At 59.3% G+C, this 19602-nt stretch overlaps 2 protein-coding genes across 3 annotated transcripts; one reads left to right on the plus strand and one right to left on the minus strand.

Annotated features, from left to right (window-relative positions):
• The first annotated feature begins 908 nt into the window (after positions 1 to 908).
• Positions 909 to 7989, plus strand: GRN (granulin precursor). 2 transcript variants are annotated; one of them, XM_027974425.3, is made up of 13 exons: positions 909 to 2589; positions 3718 to 3862; positions 3980 to 4105; positions 4223 to 4307; positions 5000 to 5112; positions 5211 to 5346; positions 5462 to 5556; positions 5794 to 5917; positions 6191 to 6288; positions 6380 to 6625; positions 6862 to 7095; positions 7198 to 7428; positions 7519 to 7989. In XM_027974425.3, the coding sequence occupies exons 2-13, from the start codon at positions 3725 to 3727 to the stop codon at positions 7654 to 7656; spliced, it is 1764 nt and encodes a 587-aa protein (XP_027830226.2). In that variant the 5' UTR covers positions 909 to 2589; positions 3718 to 3724; the 3' UTR covers positions 7657 to 7989. The 2 variants fall into 2 exon arrangements, with proteins under 2 accessions (XP_027830226.2, XP_004013034.4); XM_004012985.6 differs by having other exon boundaries at positions 909 to 984.
• Positions 7990 to 8095: 106 nt separating this feature from the next.
• On the minus strand, positions 8096 to 18192 carry FAM171A2 (family with sequence similarity 171 member A2). The gene is made up of 8 exons (XM_027974424.2): positions 17965 to 18192; positions 14386 to 14613; positions 14066 to 14158; positions 11462 to 11620; positions 11179 to 11358; positions 10960 to 11076; positions 10708 to 10834; positions 8096 to 10106 (listed from the first exon to the last, which is right to left on the minus strand). The coding sequence occupies exons 1-8, from the start codon at positions 18080 to 18082 to the stop codon at positions 8630 to 8632; spliced, it is 2499 nt and encodes an 832-aa protein (XP_027830225.1). The 5' UTR covers positions 18083 to 18192; the 3' UTR covers positions 8096 to 8629.
• Between the last annotated feature and the right edge of the window lie 1410 nt (positions 18193 to 19602).

Consider the following 19602-nt stretch of genomic DNA (forward strand, 5'->3'; position numbering starts at 1 on the left):
CATGGGGTCGCAGAGTCGGATACGACCGAGTACACACGCTCGCTAACGCGCGCATCAACAAATCAATTCCTGAAAGGTAAGGGCTTGACTGAAACTAAGGAGCTACTTCCGGTATGCACCCACACCCACAGTCAGCCCAGCCTGGTGCCACACACCCAGCAACTCCACAAGTCCACTTCACTGAACCTGGCATTCAATCCCCGCCCAAGGCTGCCCTTCCATCTGGTTTTCTAATGCTTTTCCCAATACCCTCTGTCTAGCTACTTCTCCAACCCGTCTCCACTTGCCACTTAAAATCCTCCCAGACTCAGCTTCAAAAAGTGCCCCCAAGGTGGCACTTTTTTCCTGCTCAGATCTAACCAACTACTTCTTCTCTACACACACCTGGAGCACCTGGAACACGATTCTCCTACCCCCTCCCCATCCCCTGCTGTGAGCACCTTGAGGAAAGGACCTGAGGTCTGTTTATCCTTGCCCTCACAACTCTCCTTCAGTCCCCGTTGGGGCCCGGCTGCCGAGCACTAAATCTGCATGGGATGAACAGAATAGAGACAGGATGCACAACTGTTCTAAATCCAAGAGACACCCCTTAAATGCTCTTGAACGCACCCACTAAGGGACAGATCTCTTGGCTCTCAATGTCCCCGAAAAGGAGCTGACTCTCGGGATGGGTTAACAGAAGGCAGCGGGCACCCGCAAGCAGGCTGAGCCGTCCCAGGGCGTCACATGATTCTCCAATCACATGATCCCTAGAAATGGGGGGTTGGGGAGAGAGAGGAAGGAGGGAGGGGAGTGAATTGAGTAGGAAAAGAAACACAGGATCCCAGGTTGGCCCCGCCTTTACGTCGACGAGTAGCCAATGGGAGTGCGACATTCCGGACACCTGACCAATGGAAATTGAAGTGGGTGGGCCATCGAGCCGAGTGGCCCAAGTGGATGAGCTGCCTGACCGCTGCTACCCAGCGATCGCGGACCCCGACGCAGGTAAGGAGGGTGGACTTCGCTTGCTCCTTCTTAGGGGCCCAGCCTGGGGGACGTGGGAGATGGGGCTCCTCTGGAGTTTCAGCGGTGATACAAAAAAAAAGATTCTCTTATAGAAACTCCGATGCACTGGAGGGAGTTTTATGGGTGGTGGGAGTAAACAGTAATTGCAGTGACCCCCATTAGAAGGGGCTCTCTCTCCAGCACCCCTGGAGGCTGCAGCCCCTTCTCCCAAAGCAGAGATCACTCTGTTCTTGAGTCGACTCCGCCCCCGTCGGCAGGTGCTGGTAGTGGTGCTGGTGGGCAGTCCCCGCTGCGCCTGGCAGCAAGCGAGGCACCCGCCCCTGGCCCCCGAGCTCAGAGGGCTGGGAGTAGGGCTTGTGATCCTGGTCTCCTCAAAGACAGTAGGGACTTGGGAGTGGTGATTGAACCCCTGGGATGTGTCTGACTCTCTCTAACTTCCTCTCGTGGGGCTAACTTCCGCCTCCCCCGGCCACTTTTTCTTGCTCTCTCCGCTGTTGGGTTGGCTCACCTTTTGGGAAATCTTTCTCCTGGCACTCGAAGTGGGGGGCTGCCATCTAGTGGAAGATGACGGAGCTGGGGACTTGAAGAGGCAGTGTCCTCCCTCTCTGTAGTGGCAGTGTCGGGTTGGGGTGCCACCACTTGGAACCCTACTGAGATGAACTGGGTTCCCTCTTCCCCATTCTGGTTCTGAGTGTGTGTGTGCGCGCGTACATATATGTGTATTCAGTAGAAGCGTACACTACTTCCAAACCCCAGGATACCCAGGAAGAAGGATGTACCTAAATGAATCACTAGGGTGCTGAGTAGTCAGAGATGTGTGCAGACAGGCATCCCTCCTGGCCAGGGCAGGCCAGCGAGTCTGCAGGGTTATGATTGGACTCCTAAAAAGCAGGGCGGCCAGCTCCCTTTCCAGGGAGCTGTGGGCATTGGGGAAGAGAGTGAAAGGGGCCAAGGTCCAGGACCAGTCTTCTTCAGCCTCTCCTGTACAGGAGATAGCCTCCAGGGGGTGGTCTTTGAGTTGGGGAGAGGGCGGTGAGGAAAGCCAGGTGAGGGAGAGAGGATGTGAGTGACCCTGTGTGTGCTATTCTCTGCCACACAAAGTGTGCAGTGTCCACCCATAGACTGACTGAGAACTGAGGCCTAAAGACAGGAAGCAACTTCTGAGGCCTTCATTCTAGCACTCATGTGCAGTATCCAGGCAGCCCCTGTACCCCACATTTCTGTCTGGGTCCAGTCTACTTGCCCAGAGAAACATTTCTATCCCTCTTCTCTGCTTGGACACCAGGCTTCTATCCTCCTTGGGTTTGGGGGGCCTGTCCCAGGCACTGTCCGTGGTACCACTTGTGAACCCAGGTCCAATATACTCTGGAGCCATCAGAGCCTGTCATCTCTATGTTTTGATATTTGACATAGGCGGGTTACTTCCTATCTCTAAGCCTCAGTTTCCTCCTTAGAAAAGTAAAGGTAATAATTCCTACTTTGCATGGTTGTTACAGAAAAAAAAAAAAAAGAAAATATGTAGAATGTTGTCACTGGCTTCTAACTGGTTCAGCACACATGACTGTTTTGGCCCCTCTAGACAGGGTAAGATCTTCTGGGCCTGCCCCATTGAACTAGCAGGGCTGGCTGAGCTTGGGGGAAGAGTTGTTCAGGAAGTGAAAGGCCACTCCCCTTCAGAGAATGAGGCTTGCTTCCTTCTGCTGATGTGGATGGCAGCCTGGTGGGCACACATGGGCTCTCTACATGCAGCTGGGTTTCTGCTCCAGGATAGGGAGAGGTGGAGGGGAAGGGTGGTGGGAATGTTTGAGGATCCTGAAAGGGCCTGGTGTGGGACTTCCCTGGCAGTCTGGTGGTTAAGACTCCAAGCTCCCAATGTAGGGGGCATGGGTTCAATCCCTGATCAGGGAACTAAGAACCAACATGCTGCATGGGCATGGCCCCCCAATTTTTTTAATTAAAAAATTTTTAAAAGAAAGGTCCTGGTTGTATTGGGGGCCCATGGAGCACAGGTGACCCAAAGGTTGACCAAGCCTATGCGTCTCCTTTGGATGGGGAGGGGACAGTCAGCAGGCAGGTGGTGGCTGGCCTTTGGGGAAGGCAGCCCAGACTCCGTCAACATCATGCTTCCTTTTTCACAACTTTCTCAACCCCGTGGTTGATCATGTCATCATGTGACCTCCCCTCCCCTGCCAGCAGGCCTTAGCAGAGGGCAGGTGTGAACACAGCATTGGGTGAAGAGGCAACTGGAGGCACTGGCTCGGGAAGTGAAACCCTGGCTTTCCTTCAAGGGGAGACTTCAGTTCTTTCTTCCTAGGGCAACTGATGTCTTTCCCACCCCCATGGAGGTGGCTTACCTCCCCACAGCTCAGGCCCACAAAACCCACAGATCTTCCGGACTCTCACATACCCACATCTGCACACACTCAGCCACAGAGATTCAACTGTTAGGCCATGCACTGGGGACACAGATTCACTCACGTACGCATGCCAGCATTCATGCTCATGGATGTACACTCGCTGGTGCACGTGTGACCCCCGCACAGGACACACGTAGGAAGCTGAGCCTCAAGCCCCGCATCTTCTTGCCCGGACAGGCTGTTGTTGTGGAGGCTCAGATGGTCCTGGGCCTTCGGCAGGGGGCAGTGACTGGTCCCAGAATCAAGGGTGGCCTCAGCTTAAGCCAGTTGCCAAATGCTTCTTGGCACTTTGCAGGTGGACCATGTGGACGTTGGTGAGCTGGGTGGCCTTAGTGACAGGGCTGGTGGCTGGAACACAGTGTCCAGACGGTCAGCTCTGCCCTGTGGCCTGCTGCCTGGACCCGAATGGAGCCACCTACAGCTGCTGCAATCCCGTTCCGGTGAGTGCCCTACGGCCCAGGCAAAGAGCTGGCAGCCTGGGATCGGCCCTCTTGGATTGGCCATAGGAGTGGGCCAGGCTCAAGTCCTTCGATTTATCTCCTCGTCTTGCTTCCCAGGACCAGCGGCCGTCTGTGCTGAGCCAGCGTCTGGGCCGACCCTGCCAGGCCGATGGCCACTGTGCTCCTGGCTACTCCTGCATCCTCACTGTCTCGGGGACCTCCAGCTGCTGCCCGTTCCCAGAGGTGAGGGTGCCGTTAGGTTTGTGGAGAAGCTTGGGTCTGCATTTACACTTTTCCTGCACTCTCCCACCCTCCCAGGGAAATGGGCCTCGGTAACCAAGGCACTTCTGTGTCCCATAGGCTGTGTCATGTGGGGATGGCCGCCACTGTTGCCCCCGGGGCTTCCACTGCAGCGCTGACGGGAGGTCCTGCTTCCAAAGATCAGGTGCGGCAGAGGTGGAGGTGGAGGGCAGGGAGGTGGGAGCAGAAGAATCTGGAGCATCCAGGAGCCCAGCCAGCAGAGTGACCTTGATTCCCGCCTTTGTGCCCTCATTTGTATGACATCTGTACTAAGCAACACACCCCCACACCCTGCTCTGGACAGAGGGATGAGGAGGGGTCAGAAGAGAATGAAAGACCCCAGGCCCAGGACCAAGCACTGTGGGGGTGAGGACAGGCCAAGTTGAAATGGTTTTTTTTTTTTTTTTTAAGATTTTTTTGACGTGGACCGTTTTTAAAATCTTTATTGAATTTGTTATAGTATTGCTTCTGATTTATATTATTTTGGTTTTGCTTGGTTTGAGGCATGTGGGATCTTAGCCCCCTGACCAGGGATCAACCACACCCCCTGCATTGCAAGGTGAAGTCTTAACCACTGGACTCCAGGGAAGTCCCAAAAGCTGCACTGGTTTAATGCCTACCCAGGCAGTGGATCCCCTTGCCCTGAGGCATATTGCTGGTACAATGACTGGCCTGGGGGACAGTGGGTTAAGAGAGCCGGGGGAGCCCTGAGCCCTAGTGCCAGCCCCTGAATCCTCCTGTAGCTGGGCTGGAAGGCGCTGGTGCCAGCAGCTCCTTGAGTGATGGGGGGAATGATAGTCACTGACTGGGCGGAGTCCTGGGTCATCCTGTCTACAGATACCAAGCTCCTGGATGCCGTCCAGTGCCCCGACAAACAGTTCCAGTGCCCCAACTCCTCCACGTGCTGCACCATGCCTGATGGCTCCTGGGGATGCTGCCCCATGCCCCAGGTACAACTTTGGGAAGACAGAGGGTGGAGGGGGAAGGCAGTGTGGGCAGAGGAAGGGGTGGAGGGAGCAAAGACAGAATCAGGGCCATCTCCTCTCAGGCTTCTTGCTGTGAAGACAAGATACACTGCTGCCCCCATGGCACGTCCTGTGACCTGGCTCGTGGCCGCTGTCTCTCGGCCATAGGCACCCACCCCCTGGCTAAGAAGATGCCTGCACACAAGACTAAAAGTTCAGGTAAGGAGGTATGAGTCTGGGGTGAAGAAAGACCTTTTCTAACTCCTAGTAGGAGAGAGCTGGAGAGACTGTCCCCTCCACCCTGGCTGCCCCTCACCTTTCTCTCCCCTTCCAGTGATCTTATGCCCAGATGGACAGTCCCAGTGCCCCGATGGTTCTACCTGCTGCAAGCTGCCCACTGGAAAGTATGGGTGCTGCCCGATGCCCAATGTAAGTGAGGGGCTATAGTCAGCTGGACTGTGTGCCCGCAGTCACCTGACCTGGACCCCCACCTACCTACCCAGCAGTGACTCCAAGGGTTGGGGCTGGCTGGCTGGCAGCTGGGAGCCTAACTGCTCAGGACTCATGCCACCCCCTAGTGGTAGACTTGGGGTAGTGCCTGCTGTCAGCCTGGCTGCTCCCTGCACCAGGGAGACTGGAAATCCCAAAGACCCTGCCCTCACCCAGGCCATCTGCTGCTCCGACCACCTGCACTGCTGCCCCCAGAACAGTGTGTGTGACCTGACCCAGAGTAAGTGCCTCTCCAAGGAGAACACTACGGACCTCCTCACCAAGCTGCCCGCACACACAGGTACCAGGGGAGACCTCAAACCCCATTCTACCTACACCATGAGGAGTGAACAGATATGGGGCTGGGGACAGACGGCCGCATGCCTGGAGGGACTGAAGCAGGGACAGTCCCCTTCCGTCCACACTGGGCCTTGCCTTAGGATCACTGCCAGGGGTGGCCTGAGCCATACCTTCCCTCCTACGTATCTGGTTCTCGCTGTGGAGCTGGCAGAGGGAGGGCACCCCTGAGGGTCCCCAGTGCCACTGCTGACCCACTGCCTCACCTGTCTCACAGTGCAGGATGTCAAGTGCGACATGGAGGTGAGCTGCCCAGACGACTACACTTGCTGCCGCCTACAGTCCGGGGCCTGGGGCTGCTGCCCTTTTGTGCAGGTACCGAGGAATGGGGAGTGGACTGCGCTGAGCAGAGGGCAGCCGCCAGCCAGTCCCCTCAGGCCCACTGTCCCCTCTCCCGCCACCCTAGGCCGTGTGCTGTGAGGACCACGTGCACTGCTGCCCGTCCGGGTTTAGGTGTGACACAGAGAAGGGTGTGTGTCAACAGGGGACCCGCCGGGTGCCGTGGATGGAGAAAGCCCCAGCCCACGTCAGCCTGCCGGACCCCGGAGCCGTGGAGGGGGATGTCCCCTGTGATAACGTCACCAGCTGTCCTTCCTCCACTACCTGCTGTCGACTCACGTCTGGGGAGTGGGGCTGCTGTCCTGCCCCAGAGGTGCCTGGGGAGGAGGATGATTTAGGGGAGGGGGGCAGTGTCCTGGCCTGGGCACATGGCCAGGCTCCTGTTGCCTTGCTCTTCTGCCTTCTGCCCAGCCCACGGGGGACCCCAGCTCAGTCACAGTCATGCCCAGCTCGAGGAGCCGAGCAGGAGAGGCAGGCTGGGGGCTGCAGGGGCTCAGCGCTCTGGCCCAGAGTAGCTGCCTAAACCACCCTTTTCTGCCACCTCCCCAGGCTGTCTGCTGCTTGGACCACCAGCACTGCTGCCCGAAGGGCTATGCGTGTGTGGCTGGAGGGCACTGTAAGAGGGGGAAGCAGGTGGTGACCGGACTGGACAAGGTGCCTGCCCGCAGGGCCTCCCCGTCCCACCCCAGAGACATGGGCTGTGACCAGCACACCAGCTGCCCGGTGGGGCAGACCTGCTGCCCGAGTCTGAGGGGGGCCTGGGCCTGCTGTCAGTTGCCACACGTGAGTACCCACCTGCCCAGTCCTGGTCAGGGCGGGGCCCCGTCTCAGGTGGGAGGGGACGTTAGTGGGGGTGAGAGTGCGAGGCCCTTTTGTGTTCCATAGGCCGTGTGCTGTGAGGACCGCCAGCACTGCTGCCCGGCTGGCTATACCTGCAATGTGAAGGCCCGATCCTGTGAGAAGGAGGTGGACCCTGCACACCCTGCCCTCCGCCTGGCCAGCGGCCCTCTTGTGGGCGCGGGGAACGTGGAATGTGGGGCGGGGCACTTCTGCCACGATAACCAGACCTGCTGCCCAGACAGCCAAGGGGGCTGGGCCTGCTGCCCCTACCGCCAGGTCAGTGCCACCCCCCAACCCAGGGGCTGGGTAAAGGCCTGGGCCAGGTCCTGCCACGTCCAACTCTCGCCCCCTACTCTGACCATCAAGGGCACCTGTTGTGGGGACAGGCGTCACTGCTGTCCCAGTGGCTTCCGCTGCGGAGCCAAGGGGACCAAGTGCTTCCATCGGGAGGCCCTGCGCTGGGACGCTCCTTGGAGGGACCCGACACCAAGACAGCTGCTGTGAGGAGGGCCTGAGGACTGAAGACACTTGGCGGCCCTCAGGACCCTGCTCAGAGGGTCCCCACTGCTCAGGCCTCCCCAGCACCTCTCCCCCACCACATTCTCCCAGACCCCCTTCTGAGTCCCCCATCACCCTGGGAGGTGGGGCCTCAATCTAAGGCCTCCCCTATGCCAAGGTGAGGGGGGCTGTGGCAAAAGCCACGTTTCAAGCTGCCATCCCCTCCCCCAATTTCTGTCAACCCTGTGGCCAGGTGCTCTTCCTATCCACAGGTGTGTGTGCGTGTGTGTGTGAGCGCGTGCGTATGTGTGCTGCAATAAAGTTTGTACACTTTCTTAACAGTGTCTGATTTGGCCACTCTGCCTGCCCTCCCCAGGGGCCCCTGAGCCAGGGTCCCCATCCAGTGGCCACATTCCCCAACCCCCACAGAAAGACACACAGCAGCTCATCTCACCAGTTTTATATTTGCTGTTGCCCACAGTGATCCCATCACATTACTCCCTAGTCCCCGGAGCCGCCCCAGCCTCCAGCCCTGTGACATCGCAGCCCAGAGGTGGGCTAGTCAGCAAGCAGCACCCCCTACCCTCCCAGGGGTCCGCTAGAACGCCCCCTCCCTTCCCGGCCCTCAGGCTAGCAGCTGAGGCCTCGTTGCCCCTCCTGCTTTCCCACGATAGAGCTTTCTATGTACAGCCACGTTTATACAGGCACTGCTTCCCCCCACCCTGCCCTCCTCCCCAGCACCTCCCATCGAGGTTCTGGTCCCCCCTCCCTCACCTCCCTCTCGGAGGCAGACACGGGTCCCTCCCAAGACATTACCCAGCACATACCACCGGACAGCTCCGCAGGGCCCCGGGCCCCTTTCCAGGCGGGGCTGGGGGCTAAGGGCGAGGGCCCCCGCGGCCCCCCGGAGCGCGCACCCTGGGGGCGGGCCCGGGCGGAGGGGGCGGGGGCCGGCCCGGAGGCGGCGCCAGGCCGGGCACTACTTGACGTTGAACACCATGAGCGGCCGCTCCTCCCGCCGCTGCCACGGGCTCTTCTTGTCGCCCGCTTCGTCGCCCACCTCCGCCCCCAGCTCGTCCTCCGGGCTGGTGAGCGAATCGCGCCGCAATTCGCTGGCGCTGCTGCGAGAACTGTCCCCGCGGCTGCGGCCCCGCCCCCGGGGTACCGTGGCCGCCCGGCCCTCGGGCGCCGCCACCTCGTCCAGCAGCGGCGTCAGCGAGTTGTCCTCCGGGGAGCAGAGGCCTGTGCGGCTCTCGCTGCTGCTCGGCTCCGTGTCCTCGCTGAGCGCCAGGCGCGGGGGAGCCGGCGGGGGCGGCGGCGGCGGCGGCGGCGGGGCGGCGGCCGGGGCGCGCTCCCGCTCCTCCCGCAGGGGCCGCCGGCGCGCCGGCCGCGCCTCGTGCACGTCGACGCCCGAGTCCAGGCTGGCGTCCGTGCTGCGGCCGCCGCCGCCCGCCTGCAGGTCGATGTACGAGTGGCGCACTTGCGAGTTGGAGCGCCCGTCGAGGGACACGAACCAGGCGCGCGGGTGAGGCTTCACGCCCAGTTCCAGCAGCTTCTTCTCGGTCAGGGCCTGCAGCTCTCCGTTGAGCTGCGCCATCGTCGACTCGTTGAACAGCACCGGGATGGTGACCGAGCCGCTGACCGGCGCCGCGCGCCCACTCCCCCAGCCCTCGCCGCCACCACCCCCGCCGCCCTCGCCCCCCGCGCCCGAGTGGCCTGGCATCAGAGGGCGCTGGGGGTCGGGCTGGGGAAAAGGGCGTGCGGGGCCGGGGGCCGCGCCCTCGGGCGGGGCCGACTCCTCTCCTGCCCCCGTTGCGCCCGCTTCGCCTCCTAGGCGCACGTAGTGCGCGGGGATCACCAGAGTGGGCATGACGTTGCGGTAGACGCTGTCCTTAAGGTGGTCGATGGAGCCGCAGAAGATGAGCTGCCCGGCCTGGCTGAGCGACGGAGGCCGCGCCAGCTGGTCCACCGACTGCGACAGCAGGAAGTCGGGGGTTTTGCTCTCGGCCGCCCCCTTGTGGCCCAGGTAGTGCTCGAAGGGCGGCGGTGGCGAGGGCGGCTCCTGCAGAAAGGCCGGGGTCCCCGGGGCCCCCCGCCGGTACTCCTCCAGGCCTGGCTCCAGCCCGGCGGGACCCTCGACGGAGCGGGCGCCCTTGAGCCCGGCGCCCTCGCCCCCGCGGGCACCCGTAGGCTCGGCGACCGGGCGGCTGGCGGAGCGCGGCTTGGCACGGAAGAAGTCGTCCCGGGAGGCGGTTAAGTCCCGGGAGCTGGAGAAGGCTGAGTGGAGGGGCCCTGGAGGTGGAGCCTCGGGGTCCCCCGACGGCGCGGGCTCCAGGGGTCCCCCACAGATGAGGTGGAGCTGGGACATCGAGGTGGCCTGGTCTCGTTTGTTACCGTCAGAGGGGCCGGAGAGCTGCAGCTTGCGGTGCTGTTGCCGAGGCTTCAGGCAGCGCCTCCTGGAGACGCGGGGGCAGATCAGGGTGTCAGAAAGGGTGGGGGTCTCTGACCCTGAAGTTGGAAGATGGGTTGGGTATAGTTGGAGGGGTCCTAACAATGCCTGGGACTCAGGAGAGAGGATGGGGAGCCCAGGTGGGTCCTGGGAGAGGTTTGTGGACAGAGTTGGAGTGTCTGTGGGAGGTCCAGCAGGCAGCAGTATCTATCCGGATCCCACCTCGGGGTAAACCGCACTCCGTGGTTCATGGCAGGTACAGTGAAAGCCGGGGAGGAACCTAGGCCAACCAGGGGCATGTGTGGCCTCAGGTCCCCTGGAAGTGGGGGCTGGGGTGGTAGAAGCAGCTGCAGATGGTCTCTGGAGGGGCCTGGCCTGCAGCTCGTGCCTCCTCTCCCGGACTTCTCTGAAGTCACCAGTCTTTTCGTCTTTACATATGCATATGCAGTGCCTTCCTGGCAGCGCCTTAAGAATCCCAGTGGTGTTTTATGCATCTCTGGGGCCCCAGCACCTGGCTCAAGACCAGGCATGGAGCAGGCCTCAGGCCATGGCTGGGATGAGGGGGCCTGGGCATCGGGAGGCCGTGGGAGGGGATAGGGGGCACTCACCGGCAGTAGTAGACGAGCAGACACAGCAGAATGAGCACGAGCAGGGCCAGGGCTGCCAGGATGGTGAGCAGGAAGATAGTGTGGTAGGTGCCGATGTCCTGGATGCCCGATGTGATGGTGACCAACCCTGTGCCAGGCGAGGGCTTAGCATTCCCAAGGGTGGCTGTCCCTCTTGGCATTCAGAAGGAGTCCACTCTACCCCCCTCCCCTTCTACCACCACCCCCGGTCCCTGCTGCCCCCCCAACTCTCACCAGCCGTCGGGGAGGCCATGGCGGCTGCCCAGTACCCCAGCTGAGGGGAGATGAAGGTCCAGTAGAGCTGCCGGCCTTCCTTTCGGATCACACCTGTGCCGTTGCGTACCCACAGCCCTGGGAGAGGCAGGGCTTTCAGCAAACTCAGTGTCCCCAACTTAAGTCCCACTTTTTTTCCCCAAACTCTAGCACCTGCACACACACCCCCCAGGCACTCACCACTCTTGGGGTCGAACCTCCAGGCTGGAATGCTGGTGCCCACGGCGAGGGCACGAGGTTCTGAGGGCACTGGCAGGGATAGGTGAATGGGGCCTGAGAGCGGCACCTCTGTCCCATTACCTGCCAGCAGGTGCACGCTCACAGCGGCCACGGGCATCAGCTCCAGCCAGGAGCCGTTGCCTGCAGGAAGGGGACACAAGGGCTGAGGGCTAAGTCCTGGTGGTGGCGGGGCGCAGTGGGGGATGGGGGGCGGAATCCCTTCTGTGGCTGGCACCCAGCATACCTGAGCTGGAGGCCTCCGTGCCCAGGAAGGCAGGGAAAGCCCGCATTTCCTGCTGGGTGCTGGCAGGTGTGAGCGAAGCCCAGAGCTGGCTGTAGGTAGAAGTGACAGGCAGGCGGGCAGCCCGGCGCTGGAACTGCACCCAGGGCTGGGAGCGGGCACCTGGAATGGAGAGAAGGGCTGCAGTGGCCTGGCCAGGTACAAGCTGCCCCAGAGACCAGAACAGAAAGCAAGTAGTTAAGGCAGGGGTCCCCAGCCTCCGGGCCATGGACAGTACCTCCTGTCAGATCAGCAGTGGTGTTAGATTAGGGGGAAAGTGCACAATAAAGGTAACGTGCTTGAATTATCCTGAAATCACCCCCAAGCCCGGTCTGTGGAAAAGCTGACTTCTACAAAACTAGTCCCTGGTGCCAGAAAGGTTGTGAACCACTGATCTAAGGAGAAGGGGAGCCAATGGATCAGAACACGTGGGAAGGCCAGGGAGGGTGGTAACTTGGGGAGAGAACTGGGCAGGCTTAGAATGGTAACTTTGAAGGGGCAGGGCCCTGAAATCTGCTCCAGTAACTACTAGACACACAGGGCTGTTAAGTACTTGACACGTAGCTAGTGGGACTGGGGAACTGCATTTATTTTTAACTCTAAGAAGTTTAATGAATTTTTAATTTATTCAGATTTAAATAGCTACATGTGGCTCCTGCATTTAACAACTTAGGTTTTGGTTGTGTGTCTGTCTGTCTGTCTTGAAGCAGAGGGAATGTATAAATAATATTCCAATATAATATGGTAATAGCTAACATTTACTAAGCTTTAAGATATGCTGGGCACTGTTCTAAGCAAGTTACTTACATTAACCCCTGTAATTAGCACAACAGCCCCTGAGGTAGGTGCCTTTATTATCAGCCCCATTTTAAAGATGCAGAATTAGAGGCAGGAAAGGTTCAGTAACTTCCCCAAGGTCACTGGAGCCTGATCGAAGCCCAGGCAATCGGGTACCAGGACCCCTCCCCTCACTCAGCATAACATCCTGCCTCCTTCTTGAAATAGCAGGGTGCAAGGGGAGCTTGCCCTGCCCATTTTGGAAATAGTCTATGGAGCCCTGCAGGGTGAGTAAGACTCAGGCAAGAAAGAAAGTGGGAAGGGACTTCTCAGAGGACTGACAGGAGGAAGGCCTGGGGCATGAGGCGACTGGCTGGTTGGGGGAAGACAGGTGACTGGAGTGGGAGGCAAGCAAGGCAGCCAGCAGCACACAGGCTCATGGAGGGCGCTGCCAGCTTTGTGAAAGAGTCTAGGTTTTCTACTGAAAGCAGTGGGAGCCGTGGGAGGGCTTTCAGCTAGGGGGCAATAAAGGCTTCCTCTGGCATTTTAGAAACCTCCAAAGACATTTTAGAAGCCTCTGGTTCGGGATCAGAGAGAAGGAGATGAGCATACAAGAGTAATGTGGAGATAAGGATTCAAGCTAAGAATATAAATTGGGGAGGGGAGGCACCCCGTTCAGAACCCACATTGGCTCCCCAGTACTAGCCAGATGGAAGCTACCCTCTGCCTGGCTGCATCAACCAGTCTACACCAGGCACCCCTCCTGTACAGCCAGACCAGAACACCCTTACAGTCCCTTTCTGCCCCTGCATCTATTTTTGGGGGGAGCAGGGGGGCGCTATGCTGGGTCTTGCTGTGGCTCATGGGTTCTTCGTTTCAGCGTGTGGACTTTCTCTAGTTGCAGTATGCAGGCTCTAGAGCACATGGGCTTAGTTGCCCCATGGCATATGGAATTTTAGTTCCCAGACCAGGGATCGAACCCACATCTCCTGCATTGGAAGGTAGATTCTCAACCACTAGACCACCAGGGAAGTCCTTGCCCCTGAATCTCGATTCCGCTCCAGTGAAGGTGCCTTTGCTCCTTCTTCATGAGCCACTTGTCCCACAGCTCCCTTCGCCAGATCCTCTCACCCTGCCGTTGTCCCACGTGAAGGTCCTCTCAGTAGTGAATGCAGCTGCCCTCCACTCCACAGCCCTGCCTACTCTGTAGTTATTTCAGGGTTTGCAATGTTCTGTCTTTCTGTTTGTCAGTGAACTCCACAAGGCGAGGAGCCAGTTAGCTCTTCCTCACCATTATCCCCCAGCACACAGTACCTGGCACAGCACAGGGGCTGCAGCAAGTATCAACTGGGTGAGACTGAAAGTCTAGGGGTGGACAAGGTCCATTGCAGGATTGCTCCAGGCCTCGCACTTGATAGGTGTTCTGTGTCTGTGGATTGACCCTAGTATTGAACATAGTCAGGCACCCAGTAGGTGCACAAGAAGTGCCTGTAGATCCACTGAAGACAAGGTGGCAGGAAGTGGGAATTCTAATGGTAGGAGAAGAGGGAGAACAGAAACCACGAGAAGCCCCCCAAACAGCAGGTATTAATTGACCACCTTTTGTGCTGTTTTTCACCTGCCTGATGCCATTTAACCCTTAGCTCAATTTGACAACATAGATCCTATCAATATTCACATCTTACTGAGGAACTAACTGAGGCTCAGAGAGGTTAAGTGCCTCGCCCAAGGGCACCCAGCCAAACTGTGGCAGAGGGGAGCACTCTATACCCAGGTCAGGGAGAGTCTTACCAGGAGAGCCCAGGAGGATGTGCACCAGGTCCTCATAGAGGATGAGGGTGGCCGGCCGCTCAGGGAGCAGGTAGAGGCTGACTGACGCATACACTGCAGGAGGGGTGGCCTGTCAGCTTCAGAGAAAGCCCCCTCCCCCAGGCCAGGCACTCCCACCATCTGAATCCCAGTGACTTCATCCTCTCTCAGCCCCTTCTGCATACCCCAGCCCAGGCAGCAACTGCTAGAAAGCCTGCCCCTCCGCCCCCAAGAGCTATTTTGGGAAGGGGCTGATGGGGTCAGCTGCTCCCCCCCCCCACTCCAGCTGCCCCTGCACTCACAGGGCAGCTTGTCAACACGCCAGGGCACAGAGTTGGTGAGGAAGCCAGGGCGGGCAGCAGTAACCAGCACCCAGGTGCCCAGGCGGTAGCTGAGGGGCAGTGTGGCCACGCCCTCTGAGTCCGTGGTGCCGGCAGCCAGCAGCATCCGGTTTCCAAACACATCCACTGAGGCCCGGGCCAAGGGCACCAGCTCCCCGCTCACATACACCTGCACCTTGATCAGGATCTCTGTGGGCAAGATCGGGTGAGGGGAGTAAGGAGGAGGGAGGGGGGATGAGAAACCCAGGGGGAGCCTCAAGATCAGAAGAGGGCGCTGTGGTTGGGAGTGGCTTTGGGACCCAGGCTAGACAAGGTATTATGAGCCAGCATTTATAGAGCCCTCCTGTTAACCTCACATTAGCCTGTGAGGTAGGCAGTACTATTAACATATTTCATCAAGTCTAACACATGCACATTTTGACATTTTAACATTCTGAACTCAGGCTGTGCCTAAGATTGATGATATCATAATTGTAATCCGGCAGCATTTTTTTTTTTTTTTGCTGGCACATGAAATAAATAATGTGTATCTTACAGTCAGTGATGCATTAGACCCAATAAAATATGCTTGTAGCCCATTTTATATCTAAGGAAACTGAGGCTCAAAGGGTTTAGATTCTTGCCCTGCAGTTAAGCAGGAGATCTGGGATCCAAACCTGGGAGTCTGTCTCTAGACCCAGATCCTTAACCACTGGACTCTATGGGGGTGGTGTCAGGGAGAGGAGAGGGAAGGAGAGCTGAGAAAGGATGAAGAACCGGCAAACCAGGGATCTGCAGGTGGAGCAGAGAGGAAAGCCGTCAAGAGTCAGTCATTTGGAAGGGAGGAAGAGGGGCTGGGGCAGAGTTTGGGTTCTCAAGAAAAAACCCGAGAAAGGGACACCAGCAGGCTGGCCATTCCCATCATTCAGCCTCTTCCCAGAATCCTGTGCATGAGCCTGTCTCCTTTCAGATTTAGGGACTCACACAACCCCTGAGCTCCAACAAGTACCCCCTGACCCCTCCCCCTCACAGGGATTGCCAGCCCCCTCCCAGCTGGTCAGCTACAGCCAGTCACCATGGCAACGCCCTCATTCCTCCCAGGAGATGGGCAGCGAGCTGGGGCCCTGGCAAGGGGAAGGAGATCTGGGGGGCCGACACAGGCCCAAGGGTAACCAGTATGGAGGGGGCTTGGAAATGAAGTCTAGGTCTTTCTTTGCAGCCACCTTGGCCCCTGGCCCCAGGATGGTCTGGCCGGGATGGGCCTGCAGGTGTCCTGAGCTCAGAGGGGCTGACAGAGGAGGGACCAGGCCAGAGTTCTCATGGATTCTGCAGCATCCTCTCTGACCCACAGCGCTAACTACCCCTTCCTGCTCGGCGCAGTTCTTCCTCAAGAACATCCTCACCCCTCTCTCGTTGCTAAGAATGGGAGTAGGTATCTTGCCTGAAAAGGTACAGAGGCCGCAGTGTGGGGGCCCCGGGGGAGTGGGCGGGGTGCTAGACACAAACCTACGAGAGTCCAGGTGCAGAAGGCCGAGCCCGGAACTGAGGGCAGCAGGGCACGAGGAGGTCATGGGGCCTCACGTGGAGTCTGACACGCAACAGCGACAGGTGTCTCGTCTCAGGCTTTCAACCAACCCCAGGGCCAGCGCCACGCCTGCCCTTGGCATCCCGTCCAGCTGTTCGCCTGAGCCCACCTCCCTCTCGCCTCCCAGGCCAGAGCCCAGCTCAGAGGGTGGGTGTGCATGCACTCGACCCTTTCCTGCTTTCTGGTTCTCCTGGGTACTGAGCCTGTCCACGCTCCCCCTCTCCCCACCACCACCCAGCAGGAATTCTGAGAAGCCAGAGGGGCTGCAGGCTCCCCACCCCTACCCGGGGTTAGGAGCAGCTGGATGGAGCAGCTGGGAAGAAGGGACCTGGGAGTCTGGAATATGGTCATTTGAAGGAATGCCTTGGGTTCAAGGGCCAGAGCCTCAGAAAAGGGAAGGGGTCCTAGGGAATAAGACAGGGGTGGGCAGGTAAGGCGTGAGGAGGCATCAATGCCAAGCTGGGGAGGGGATGGGCAGGTGCCTAGCAGAGTCCCCCTTTCTCCTCAACCTGGGCCCCTAGCCAGCAACCTGGGAGAACCCCCTCTTCTGGCTCATTTCCAGCCAATTCCCTGGGCTCCCTCCTCAGGTGTGCAGCTCTTGAGGAAGAGGCTTCCTGAAAAAACAGGGCCCCTTCCTACCCATCAGAGCCTCCACCCCTGCAGAGAGCAGGGGAGACTGAGGCCAGGGAGATCCTTCCCCATTCCTCAAAGCTTGACATTCCACCCAGGATCCGCCTGTCCAGGCTTCAGCCCTGCCTCATTCCAGGAGGAAATCCGACCCCCTCCCTTCATCCGGACCTTACTTCCCTCATCCAGACACCACCCACCCCCCTGCTTTTCCTGCCAGCTCCTTGATGGAAAGGCAAAGAGTAGAGAGCACCATGTCAGGCTGGGATGGGGCTCAGAGGCAGGAGTGGGGAGGACAGTGGCTGGGGTGGGGGGGGGGGTGGGGGTCAGGGACTAGGAGGCAGGCGCAGGGCTGGGGTGGGGTGGACACCCCTGAGAACCCTGGCATCGGTAGGGAGTCATGGTCTAGCCTTCCCACCCTCTCCCGCGGCAGGAGCCAACCCCACCCCCACCTCACACCTGGGCCCGTGAGGCGCTGGGAGGGTCTCCTCCACCGCGATGAAGAGGTAAGAGGAGGAGGGGGTGAGCTGGGGGCGGGCTGGGGCAGGAGTGGCTGAAGGCTTCCTGGACGGGGACCCAGGCACCTGCCCTTCCAGCCGACACTGCCCACAGCCAGTTAGCCAGCTCAGCATGGCTCCTCCACCAACCACAGCCCTGCCATGCGCCTTGAGCTGGGAATCAACGTACCCCTTTTTCCAGACAGACCCCCAACTGCAGCCCCTCCTCCATCACGGGCCAATCGGCGTTTCTTTGGTGCACCCCAAATTCTGAACCTGGGGCCGGCGGGGGGCAGTTAGGCTCCAGGGTGAAGAACCCCATTCGAGCAGCCAATCCGCCCACCGCCTCACCCACTCCCCCTTCTCACCTCCTCCCTTCAAACCCAGCTCCAGGCGCCCAGCCCCCGTCCGGGCCCAGGGTGGCAGCCGCTGCCTGCGCCCCCAACCCAGCGGGAGTCGGGAGCGAGGAACCCGCTGGGGGCTGCGGAGCGGGCGCCCGCCCCAGCCCGCCCCTGGGCGGGTGTCTCCGATAGACAATGGCTCTGGCAGCAGCGCCTCGCGGACCAGGAGGGAGAAAAACAAGGCAGGAGGGGGCGGTGGCACGGAGCCTGGGGACCCCGGCCCTCCCCATTGTGCCTCCCCGAGACCCCCGTCCGGCGGTCTGCCTCTCTCTCCCTCCTCTCCCCCGTAAGCGACGACCCCAGGTCGCCTAGCTCCCCCCACCCAAATCCAGGGAATAGAATACCCCTCAATTCACAAGCGCCGCGAAGAAGCGGCTGGCGGGCGGGTCCCGATCGAGGGTAGGAGGGGTACGCAGGCCCAGGATCAGTGCCCCTCCCGACCAAGACTCACCCTGCGGGCTGGGGGGCTCCGGCGGCGACTTGCCGGGAGCCCGGGAGGCGCCGCCGAGCAGCAGCCCCAGCAGCGGCAGCAGCCGCGCGAGGACGCTGGGGCCACTCGGCGGCGGCATCGCGGGGCTCGGCCCGGCCCTAGCGGCCCATGGCTCCCGCCCGGCCCCGCTCGGCCGGCCCCGCTCAGCCCCAGCTCAGCGCCGCGCCGCGCGGCTCGGGCTCCCGCTCTGGCTGCGGTGGCCGCTCAGCGCGATTGTCTCCGCCCGGAGCCGCCGCCAGCGCCCCCTGCAGGCGGCGCCCCACCCCGCGGGCCTCCGGGCGCCGCCCCCTCGATGCCCGCAGCCCACTCCGCAGCCCCTGCTGCGCGCCCAGACCCCCGGCTGCAAGGGAGTGTAGCGAATAGGGTCAGTCCACTGGGGTTCTCGGAGTTCCAGAGCCCTCAAAATTGGGTGCAAAATTTGGGGAGGGAGAATTGCTGTTGCTTACAACACAAAGAGTTGCTTATGAGGGTCTCCAAAAACTGTCAAGAACTGCGCGGTCCTCTCCGCACAAACAACCTGCGCGGTGCTGGGAAGGTAGGGTGCAGTCCCGTTGGGAATAATCCCGGTCCGAGTTCTGTCTAGCTTCTTCCTCCTCTTGAGTTCTAAGCAAGTTCCTTAGCCTTCTGCTCCACAGCCTTCCTTTAAGATGAGAGTTGTGGTAATCTCTGCCTTGTAGGATTATTGTAAGGATTAAAAGAGATAATGATGCAAAGGGTGCTTTACTGGAGCGCAACAGATGTTGCTGTTGGCTCAGGGTGAGGTTCACCCTCAGGGTGAGGCTCACCACTGCCCGGTAGTATATTCATCCCTGGGCAAACCAAATGCTTAGAACTGCACGTATGAATTCCACACTGGAAGCTTGCCCTGGCACCCACCAATCTCTCCTTCTTTCCTGTTTCTGGTCATCTTTACCATTCAACTTGGTCAAATCCTCACTAATCTGTATCCCTCTTCTGATTTTCTCTTGCTTGTCACCTTCTCTTTCTCACAATATGGTGCCCTGAAGGGGCCTGGACACTTAGGGTAAGGAACTCCCCATCCCTCAGAGGTCAAGCTTTTTTCTTGGTTAGGTGCCTTGTTGGCTCTCCTGACAAGGACACATAATTATGAGCTTGTGAACAAAACCACCTGATTGATTCTTTCTCTCTTTCCCTCCCTCCTTCCCTTCCTCTTTCCCTCATTCTCCCTTCCTTCCTCCCTTCCTCTATCCCTTTTCCTTTCTTTCTCACAAATTTCCATCTATTCATATTTCCCCTGTCTAATTGTTATGTAACCAATTTTTTTTTCACAACCTCAACACAGGATTTAGCACTCATTCCTGGTGAATTTCATCTTGTTGGTTTCAACCCAGCTTTACAATCTGTCAAGGCTGCCTTGAATCTGCTTCATCACCCATTGTATTGGAGCTGCCTCTCAGCCAGCAGCCATCTGCAGGGTAAAAGCAGCTTTGCTGTCTCCATTCACGGGACTCATGACAATACCAGGCAGCCTAAGAATGGAGCTTTGGTATGCCCCCACAGAGATTGCCTCTACTTTATCAAAATTGTTCAATTTTAAATCTGCATCTCTATCATCCAGGTCACATCTCTGTCTTGTTT

The sequence above is a fragment of the Ovis aries genome, chromosome 11 (assembly GCF_016772045.2).
Source record: "Ovis aries strain OAR_USU_Benz2616 breed Rambouillet chromosome 11, ARS-UI_Ramb_v3.0, whole genome shotgun sequence".
Lineage (NCBI taxonomy): Eukaryota > Metazoa > Chordata > Mammalia > Artiodactyla > Bovidae > Ovis > Ovis aries.